Source organism: Sphaerodactylus townsendi, linkage group LG12, assembly GCF_021028975.2.
Source record: "Sphaerodactylus townsendi isolate TG3544 linkage group LG12, MPM_Stown_v2.3, whole genome shotgun sequence".
NCBI lineage: Eukaryota > Metazoa > Chordata > Lepidosauria > Squamata > Sphaerodactylidae > Sphaerodactylus > Sphaerodactylus townsendi.
The window spans coordinates 27,844,075-27,854,009 of record NC_059436.1 but is presented as its reverse complement, the minus strand read 5'-3'; the positions used below and the strand labels follow the sequence as shown (position 1 = coordinate 27,854,009).

At 46.5% G+C, this 9,935-nt stretch overlaps 1 protein-coding gene across 6 annotated transcripts; it reads right to left on the bottom strand.

Moving 5' to 3' along the window:
* Positions 1-314: 314 nt before the first annotated feature.
* Positions 315-9,298, bottom strand: ANKRD39 (ankyrin repeat domain 39). 6 transcript variants are annotated; one of them, XM_048513291.1, is made up of 5 exons: positions 9,264-9,298; positions 6,465-6,630; positions 3,521-3,624; positions 2,606-2,809; positions 315-849 (listed from the first exon to the last, which is right to left on the bottom strand). In XM_048513291.1, exons 2-5 carry the CDS (start codon positions 6,565-6,567, stop codon positions 643-645), a joined length of 618 nt encoding a protein of 205 aa, XP_048369248.1. In that variant the 5' UTR covers positions 6,568-6,630; positions 9,264-9,298; the 3' UTR covers positions 315-642. The 6 variants fall into 6 exon arrangements, with proteins under 6 accessions (XP_048369248.1, XP_048369251.1, XP_048369254.1 ...); XM_048513294.1 differs by lacking the exon at positions 9,264-9,298 and adding an exon at positions 9,169-9,232; XM_048513297.1 differs by lacking the exon at positions 9,264-9,298 and adding an exon at positions 9,135-9,156.
* Between the last annotated feature and the right edge of the window lie 637 nt (positions 9,299-9,935).

The following is a 9,935-nucleotide window of genomic DNA, read 5'->3' as shown; positions in this document are numbered from 1 at the left end:
AGGAAGTAAATATAACAATATAATCAGAGCTGCGGTTGAGGATCTGCACATTTGCATCTCCCTTTAAGGAAAACTTTAAGAACAACCCCTGCACTTAGAAAGCTAGTATGTCAGAAGAAAGGGCTCAGACCAGGTTTGCTCCAAACGCTATACACACCTCCTTCAAGGAGTTTGTTTTTGCAAAGGTGAAATATTCAACTTGCACCCTGAATTGGCATACTGTAGATTCGACAGACTGCATTAAAGGGCATAATGCATCCAGGAAGAATGGATAAGGACGCAGAGTGGGGGGAGGCAACACAGGAAGATGTGACCCCAAGGTAGCAACATCTTTAATACAGCCCCACATCCTCTGAAGAAACTGGCACAGCCATCACCCAATCACAAGAGCCAGACCTTCTGGCACCCACTGTCATAACTGGAGCAACAGCTCCTCCCAATCCCAAGCCATGACAATACTCCCTTCTACAGCCCTGAATTCTAGGCCTGGACTGTATGAGCACATCAGCACCCTTCTGAGCTGTACTTCAATTATCCTTTCAGCAGGCAAGGCTTGCAAGCAAATTTATTTTGCTGCTGCCATGTGACTCCACAGCATACCAGCATCAGGCAGGCAGGTAGGGGTGATGGTGGCAACTCCACTTAGAGGGCAGTAGGGCCTCCCTCGCCCTTGCATTCTTTGCTGTCACTTGCAGGCAAACTGCTTTTGTCTAAAAGTCTCTGCAACTCTTCTTGACTGTCAGGAACCAAGTCGCAGGGTCTGCTGAGCTTCTTGTCTCGCATGTTCCTCAGATTTGAGTTGTGCTCCAACAGGAGGGCGGAGAGGTCACTGTGCCCGTTCTCTGCTGCCTGGATGAAAAGAGGGAGAGGGCCTTCAGGGTATGCTGGGTGTGCAACAGGATGAATGCACTGCCTCATAACAGCCAATCAGATTTGAGCCTGGCCTTCCTGGTGGGAGGGGTCAAAGAAAAGGCAAGCAAGAAAGGGAGGAATACTCATTTTTTCCCAAATGATGCAATCCAGCAAGTAATCAGGGACGGCCTTGGGGTTTGAACCTGAGCTCAGATTTCAGCATCTGAACCAAGATCCGCAGACCTTTTTGCAGAAGGCAATATCTAGGAAGCACGCACTCCCCAGTGACCCTTTGCTGGAGCCCTTCTCGCCCAACTGGACATTTGCTGGCTGATTGTCTCAGCCTCATTCATCCAGGAAATCAGACCTTGGAACAAAATACCACCCTGTCAAGCCCTGGATCTGAGACCAAACAAGACTCCGAAACAATTGGTTCAAAAGACCTTACTGGAAAGCATCAGTGGCAGGCAGAAGAAAACCCAATTCTGAATGGTCTTTTCCCAAACCCCCAATATATCACCCCAGTGCTCATCCCCCCCTCCCACCTTTTCCCGGGCTACCCAACCACAAAGGAAAGCTGTGAAATGGTGAGACAGAACTCCAAGGCCAAAGGATGAGATAAGCAACCACCTGGCCTGGGCACCCCTGTTTCAGTCAGCCAGAAGAGAAAGTAACTTTCCGTCCAGACTCCTCCCTCTCCCTCCCAGTTGCAAACAGACTTCCCTGATGCCAGGATCCCACAGGACAGTCCGCCCTCCTTAAGGCCTTCCTCCCCCTTGAAATGAAAAGCTTTCACCAGCCGGGGCGCATTAACATGTTGAGCATCCACCCACTCATTAAACCCAGCTGATTGATTAGTCCAGGAAACCAGGCACTGCAACTTCTTGCGGTGCGAACGAGAGTCCAGTACTAAAGAGGACTCATGGTCCAGAATGAGTACCTTGGTGGGGTTGGAGCCAGGTAAGGATTGGATCCTCCAAGGCAAGCTTAGAATTGCAAGATTTGAAGTTCCACTCAGAACTCTAATTACAAAGATTAATCGGTATTTGTAGAGGAGACACAATTAAGGGAAGGGCATAAGCAGGGTTGGCAAAGCAACACTTCCCAGCAACCTTTTAGCCTAGTTTTTAACAGAGCGGGTTCAGCCTTTTTTAAAAGATTGTTTTTATGGTCTGTTTCTCGCCTGGGGACTGTTTTATGAATGCAATTTTTAGGCCGTTGCATGATGTTTTATGATATTTTACACCGCTGGCTTGCTTTTTATGACTTATTTTATGACTGGTAATGCTTATGTTATGTAGTCTACTTTTTTCTCCTCTCCAGCAGCTGCCTCGAGCAGGTTTCTGGACAGGTCGCATCTACATTCACTAAATAAACAAACTTGACAGAACCCACTCCACCAGTCACATAGCACCGTCCTGGAGGCTTAGAAATGTGACACCGCATCAAGTTTGGAGACAGGCTGACTGCAGCATTGCTCTCCCCTACTGTGCACTGGTCGTGACCTGGGTGGCCCAGTCTGGTTCGAGCTCATCAGATCTCAGCAGGGTCAGCCCTGGCTAGAACTGGGATGGTAGGCCACTAAGGAAGCCCAAGGTCACTATGCAGAGGAAGGCAATGGCAAACCACCTTTGTTAGTCTCTTGCCTTGAAAACCCTACTAGGTTGCCATAAAGTGGCTGCAACTGGACAGCAACTTAGACCACACTCTAATGCAGGGATCAGGGGAGGAAAAACCACTCCGGAGGACATACCTTGTGCAGGCAGGTCATCCCATCATCATCGGTGACCGCTGGATCAGCTCCATGGGCCAGCAACAGCTTAGCAATATCTGTGTGGCCACAGTAAGAGGCTCGGTGCAGAGGGGTGGCCCCACCTTTGGTCTGGGGACTGGGAATGGCTTTGTTCTCCAGCAGGAACTGGCAGACATCATAATGCCCATTGCGGCTGGCATAGTGCTGCAAGGAGAGAAAATGTGGCACTTGGGAGCACAGCTCACAGGATGCCTTATCCCAAGCACAGTGATGCAGAATCTGTATTTCACTCGGGCAAGCAAAATATATCATTCAGCCAGGAACAGTTCAATAGGAAAGGACAGTACCAGAGCCTTCTCAATGTCCTGCTCCGAACAGCAGCCTATATCCTCTGTTGGCTCTAACGCTAATGCTAACTTTGTGACACAAAGCCCCTGCATGGAAGTAATAAGGAAAAATTGGGGAAACTACATAGGTATTTCCCAGCAACTGTTTCGAGGTGAACGAAGGAAGATTAGAGATGCCAACAAGCTTGGAGAAAAATGTCCTGTTCCTTTAATAGAGGCTTAATGTGGTGTTATTAACCTCCATGCCACAAAGGACCTCAACTGCTTATTTCCACTCATCAAACCTCTATTAAAGGGCTAGGACATGTTTTCCAGACTTGTTGGCAATCCTAGAACGACTGGGGACACTTGGGTGTGTCCTCATACCAACAAGAGCAACATGAAAGATAACTCTGCAGTGGCGGCATCCCTCCGTTGCAGCATACGGTGCAGACAGTCAGATCTCTGCAGTTTTCCTTCAACTAGATTGTGCCAAACAGACGCCGGGGCCAACCCTCATAGCAAGCTTTCATCCAACCCCATCCAGCAATCTGAATTGTCCACCATCATTCTCTTTCAAGGCACTTACCAAAGCTGTGTACCCAAGGGGGTCGGTATCGTTCACGTTTCCATTTTTCAGGACATGCTTTTTGACCCCCGCAAGGTCTCCATTCAGAGCAGCATACCAAATCCCTATCCAGAAAAAAAAGAAATAAATTTCAGCTTCCAACAAAATCCATCCCAATGACTTGGGGGGAGGAAATAACCCGGTGACACTCACCCAGCTGCTCTGGAGCTCCACATGGCTCTTTGCCACAGTACCTGTATGTCTTCAAAGCATCGTTCCCCACTGTGGAACCCTCGTATTGTTTCAGGAAAGCAGGCAAGGCCCCTGCCTGGTAAGGTTTGTGGTTGCACCTTTAAACAACCCCCACCAGAAGGACGGGAGGACTGGTAAACTGCTAAATCTTCTGAGCTGTGAGCTTCATGCCAGAGATAAAGGGCCCGTGGTCTCCCACACTGGTCCCTCCTTCCTCTACAGCCTCGTCCCAGCACTTGACCATCTGGAAGGAGGAAAGCAAGCAGGCCTCAAAGTAAAATCTCTGCCACCACGGGAGCCACCCAGGAAAAGAGCAAGGTGACCACAGTAAGGTGACAGTTTTACTCCCCTGACTCCACAGGCAGTTGGCTCTCCTCCAGGCACTGTGGCCATCCCACCCTCACCCATGTGCTGCTGCGCCTCATGCTGAGCAGACACTGAGGAGGCGGAAAAGTTGATTTTTATACCCCACTTCTCTCTACCTTAAGGAGCCTCAACGTGGCTTACAATCACCTTCCCTTCCCCTCCTCACAACCTTGTGAGGTCAGTGAGGATGAGAGAGTTCTGAGAGAACAGTGATTAGTCCAAGGTCACCCAGCAGGCTTCACGTGGAGGAGTGGGGAATCAAACCCAGTTCTCCAGATTAGAGTCCACTGCTCTTAATCACTACAACATGCTGGCTGAGTCCTTCCCCTCCCTCCAGATACACAAGGATTGGCTACGGTTCAGCAGCAGAGGAGACAGACAACTCTACATGCTCAGCAACACTTTGGTAATTGATTGGCTATATAGTTATATTATACATTTAATAGTTATATTGTGGTATGGATGTGTTTGGGAAGATGCACAGAGCAACCATTAGTCAATTGCCCCTCCCTTTTTTAAAAGGAAGCTACAAATGTGATTTTCTGTGAGTAACCGAGTGTCTCTGCAGTAACTCTTTAACACATAATAAAGCAAAACAAATTCTATGTGGCCTAATCCTATACAAGTTTACCTGGAAGTAAGCCAAGCATGTTCAACTGAGTTGTTTATGAACAGCATGTGCAAGGAACTGCAGTGGTGCTTTGCAGCAAAATTGGGCCAGAGAATGCACTGGAGTGTTATCAACTTACCAAAAACAAATTTGGCTGGATGTTTGAGCATTACTGTTGTTTAATGCTCAAAGAAACTGCTCGTAAAGGACACAAGCTTGGAAATCTCTATCTTTCATTCTCCATTGTGTGAGAAAGGAAATATTTTGCAGGGCTGTTTCTTGTCAGGGAGAAATAAAAGGGGTTGATAAAGCAGCAGAGAGTTTGAACAATTAATTACAGAGTCCCTGGTTCGAATCTTGTCTCTGCACTGAGCTTCTAAAGTAAGGTGCTCTCACTCTCATAAGACAGGGATTTCCTCCCTCTGTAAGACAGGGATAATAATACTGGCCTACCATACATGGTGGTCATAAAGATTCCAGCAAAGTGAAGTATAGGAAGGGCTCTATACACTTGAAAGCACTATACAAACACCAAGTATTATTGTCATCATCATTATTAGTCCAAATGGCACTGAGTTTCCTGCCAAGGCTTTGCCATTGTGTCATAGTGGTTGGACGGTTGGACTAGGAGACCCTGGTTCAAATCTCCACTGTGCCATGAAAGCTTGCTGGGTGACCTTGGGCCAATCACACACTGACAGCCTAACCTAACTCACAGGGTTGTTGCAAGGGTAAAATGGAGATTGGATCCCTACTGGGGAAAGAGGCAGGGGATCACAAATTAACAGATGTATGGGTTGTGGATGCACTCCTTTCAATCTAGCATTTATACCATGCTGTTAAAATATACAAAGCATTTCATATAACATTGTCTCAGTAAGCTTCCCAAGCCTGCAAAGGTAGGTCAACATAATTCATTATCCCCATATCTGTAGACAGATGGAACAAAATACTAAAGTCAAGAGAGATTAAGGCTTGCCCAATGCCACCTAGTGAGTTCAAACCAGAAGCCTGACTGAACTGGGGATTTCCTAGTTCACATACAGCTTAGTAACGCAATGCACCCGGCTAGCTTATAGTACCACACAAAAGAACATCACTGCAGAACACTTGTGCCCACTGCACCATTCCTTTACAGGCAGCCGGTCATAGACTTGCTTACCCTGAAGCACCAAAGGAGCATCAACAGCGGCAATGATTAAGCATTGCTCCAGTCAACTGCTAAAACACCAGCAGACCATCTTATGCAAGCCATGGCAACCAAAAAGGGCACAAAGGCAGAGGCGTAGCAAGGGGGGAAAGCGCTCGGTGCACCGGTGCGTCCTCCGCCACTGCCCCGGGAATGCTCCTGGATCACCCTCGCCACACCCCCACAGGGGCGCACGCCCGTGCATCACACACCCCCATCCCACCCCACCCTTTTGGAGCTACGCCTCTGCACAAAGGAGATTCCTCTCTGACTTCAAGGTCAATCCTAGCAAGGCAGACACGTCTATCAGGTGCAATAATAACCTGTAAAGCTTTTGTGGCCCCTTAAGACTAACCAGCTTTTGACAAAGCTAATCTGACAAAGAGGCCTCTGTCCACAAATGGTTTTCTGCCACAGTGACAGGGTTAGTCTGCAAGATGCCACAAGACACTTTGTCTTTCCTGGAAGTTCAAACAAACAAACAAGCTGGAAGAAAAGAGTTCTTTTATTGCAACCCATCTCTTCCCTTCCTACTAATATTTCTGTACCTCTCTCAAAATCCATCTCCTCCACACTCTGGTGGACACTGGGCACTGCCGAACAGTGGGAGCTACAACAGCCATCTTTGTGATGTCCCGTGAAGGCTTCCATCAGCCCCCACCTTGGGTTTTGGTCCTGTCAGAACACCATAAACATTCGGGACAACAGGGAGCCCTGTGGAAGGGAAGACAAGGTCAGTTACTCGTGCAGCCATGGGCTTGCTCAGCAATGCGACACAACAGCTGCCCACAACCTCGCTCCCCGAACTGATAGTTTGCCTGATGCAATATACAACGTGTGAATACACCCGAGAAAACTACACTTCCCAGTATAAAATATACAGTAGGCAATTCAGTACTGTAGGTTGAAAACTGTACTGTATCTAACCATGTAATCTCTAGCCATCCCATTTCTTGCCAGATGCCAACCACTCAATCCAACCTCTCTCTCTCTCTCTCTGTGTGTGTGTGTGTGTGTGTGTGTGTGTGTGTGTGTGTGTGTGTGTGTGTGTGTGTGTGTGTGTGTGTGTGTGTGTGTGTGTGTGTGTGTGTGTGTGTGTGTGTGTGTTAGCTACTCTGGGATGAACAAAGTATGTGCAAAAGGGAAGGAAATTCGTCCGCGTGCACTGCCCCTTTCTCCTGGATGGTGGGATACACTGCAGATAGAGAAAGCCTCACCCTCTTACGGAGAGTCTGCATTGTTATCTCTCACGTCAGGTGCCCTGTCTCCAGCTCTTCCCTGACATGTTTCTTTACTTAAAAAAAACTGTTATTAACAAGAAAGAAAAAAGGAGAGAAAACAGAGGATCACTCATCTCAAGTACAAACGGAGAAAAACTATGATTAACCTTGTTGCTCCATGACAATATAAACAAAACCCGTCTTTCCCTAAACTTATCAGCCTTTAAGTCTTCTTGATTCAGAATTTCACACTTTGGCTGCAGTTAACAAGCTTATTATCAGCCCTCTGCCTGTGGCAGCTGGACAATCTTTAATGCTACTGTATAAAGCAACCCCAGGATCAAATGGTAAATTATGACCCATTAATTCTAAAATATACAAAAAGATCTGGTGCCAAAAAGTTTTGTTTTACAACAACTCCAAAAAACATGTAATAAATTTAACTTGTTTCTTCCCACTCCCTTCCCTCTCCAGACGTCCTCCATTCCAATGCTAACCCTTCTATTCCAACAAGGGAGCATCTTCAACAGGCATACAGAATATTTTCACCACAAATGTACTAAATGTATTTCTGCCACTCTTTCAATGCTGGGGGTGGGGGTTCCGGTTTCCTACATTGCACACAGAACCTTCCAAAAACCCAGGACTCTCCTGCTGACAAAATTTAGCTTGTAAACTTCTTAGGCCCTTTTTGCTTCCTTGGAAAAACAACTGCAAGACATAAATAACCACATATGACAACAGTCCTGCCTTTCCCATCTGTCACACTGCTATCACTGGCCATTCGCAATTTCTCACTTTCCCTCACTTCTCACAGTCCTAGTGTGTTCCCTTTTCCCCCACCCCAACCTCACCATGATCTCTGGGGGCATCACATAGATGTCTACGGTATCTTCTGTAAACTTTTTCCAGAACATTCCACCATTGCTCTCTTTGGCCTGTCAACATTCCATGGCAGTTTGTCCTTCAAGTCCCTCCAGCTCAGGTGAGTTCAAGCAGTGACATTCAACTCTCTGTCATACAAATGCATGTTCTTACCAAGCACCACCCTCTCCAGCCTCCACCTGAAATCTCCAGGAATTTCCCAATCCAAAGTTGTCAACCCTATTTCCACTCTTGGGGATACTCTGATCTTGGGTAAGTTGACTTCTTGTCTTGCTCTCTCTGCCTGTCATGTGGATCTTCATACACCCTTATCAGTCTCACAAGGCCCATCTTGCTGTGCATTTAACCTATCTCAAGAAGGGATGCTCACTGAATTCCCATGGGAATATGGCAAACCTTGTGAGAATTTCACTCTTATCTTTGGAAGTTCGTCACCTTTTTATGCCCATGCCACTTCTCACAAGACCTTTCTGCTCTACTTCACACTGTCATTATTAAACAGGGACAGTCCCTATTTTTTTGCCTTGTTATTTGTTGAGTTCATAGACCACTCTCTCACATCAAAACAGGCTCAGAGCACAAATTGCTTAGCATAAATTGCTCCAGTGGTCATTCTTCCACTAAACTCCCTTCCACAGGATCTCTCAATACTGAACCTGTGTGGAAAGCAGAATAACTTCGCCAATAGCACATACGCATGAACTCTAAGGCAGTACATTCCCCACTTGCAAGTTGACACACTGCAGCAGCCAAGTCATATTTTGCATGCAGTAGTAGAAATTATATATAGAATTCCTAGCACCTCTCTAATGTGATTGCTGGTTTAAGTCAGCAGAAAAAAATGAACGCAGCAGCAAGGGACTGAATGCATCAAGGAAAAAAAGAGATAGGCAGCGATTCTAGCACAAGAACAGGATGATGTTCTAGGTAGGATCATATTCTAATTGGTGGGACGCTTCAGTGTATCCATATGCACAACTAAAGGCAAACGAGTCCTGTCTGAAAAAAAACAAAATATTAGCAGTATTCCCCACTGGAGTAGGCATGGGGGGGGGGGGGGACTTCAGAAAGCCCTCTAACGCAAGGTTTCAGTTGCTTGGGACTCCTACTGACCCTAAACTTGCCTGCGAGCAGCCAAACCACCCACCCTGCTCTATAGCAACCACACGGGGGATTCAGGACACCCAGAAAAAAGAGACCACGAACGAAAGTACACCACAACGCTTAAAGTCGCCATCTTACCTCTCAATTTACATCGACACACTGGTAGCCCAATCAGAGGGACGGGAAAGAGAACGGAAGCCAATAAGGTTGCAAAAGTACTGGAAAGGCGGGACTGCAGTTTTCTCGGGTGCAGTGTCGGCAAGACTCCACTAGAGGGTGACGGCAACTAAAAAATCCCCTTTTTCTGGATTAAAGTAATTGGATAGAACATAACTCAATGAGTTATCGACGTGGGGATCAAGCATAGTTTGTAAGAACTGCTCTTCATCATCTCTTCTAATAAAGCGTTCACTTACTTCCTGATTTCTTTTCTTTACTAGCCCTTCCCCCTATGTGTGCAGTTTAACGGGAGAACTAGCTTCTGAGCATGTGCGGAATGCATTTCAATTCTCTCTACATCTAGGATAAACATTAAGTCAGACATTCTCAATGTTTTAGACTTTTATTTTATATTTCTGTTATTAACCATATTATTTAAAAAGTGTTTTGAGCATTTTTGGTAGAATATTATTGCTGTTTTATTTATATGCCACTTCCTTCCCTATGGGGAGCCAAAGCAGTTCAAATCATCCCAGCCTCCATTTTATTTTCAACAACAACCCTGCAAGGTAGGTTAGGCTGAAAGTGTGTAAATGGGCTCAAGGTCACCCAGCAACCTTCCATGACAGAGTTGGGCTTTCAATCCAGGTC

Bases quoted from the DNA above. Each gene is read 5' to 3' on its own strand.
- ANKRD39 (XM_048513291.1), bottom strand. From the start codon at position 6,567: ATGGAAGCCTTCACGGGACATCACAAAGATGGCTGTTGTAGCTCCCAC. The intron at 2,810-3,520 runs GTAAGTGCCTTG...CTCTCCTTGCAG, and splicing joins CCCTTGGGTACACAGCTTTG to CACTATGCCAGCCGCAATGG. The intron at 850-2,605 runs GTATGTCCTCCG...CTTTTCATCCAG, and splicing joins GGATGACCTGCCTGCACAAG to GCAGCAGAGAACGGGCACAG.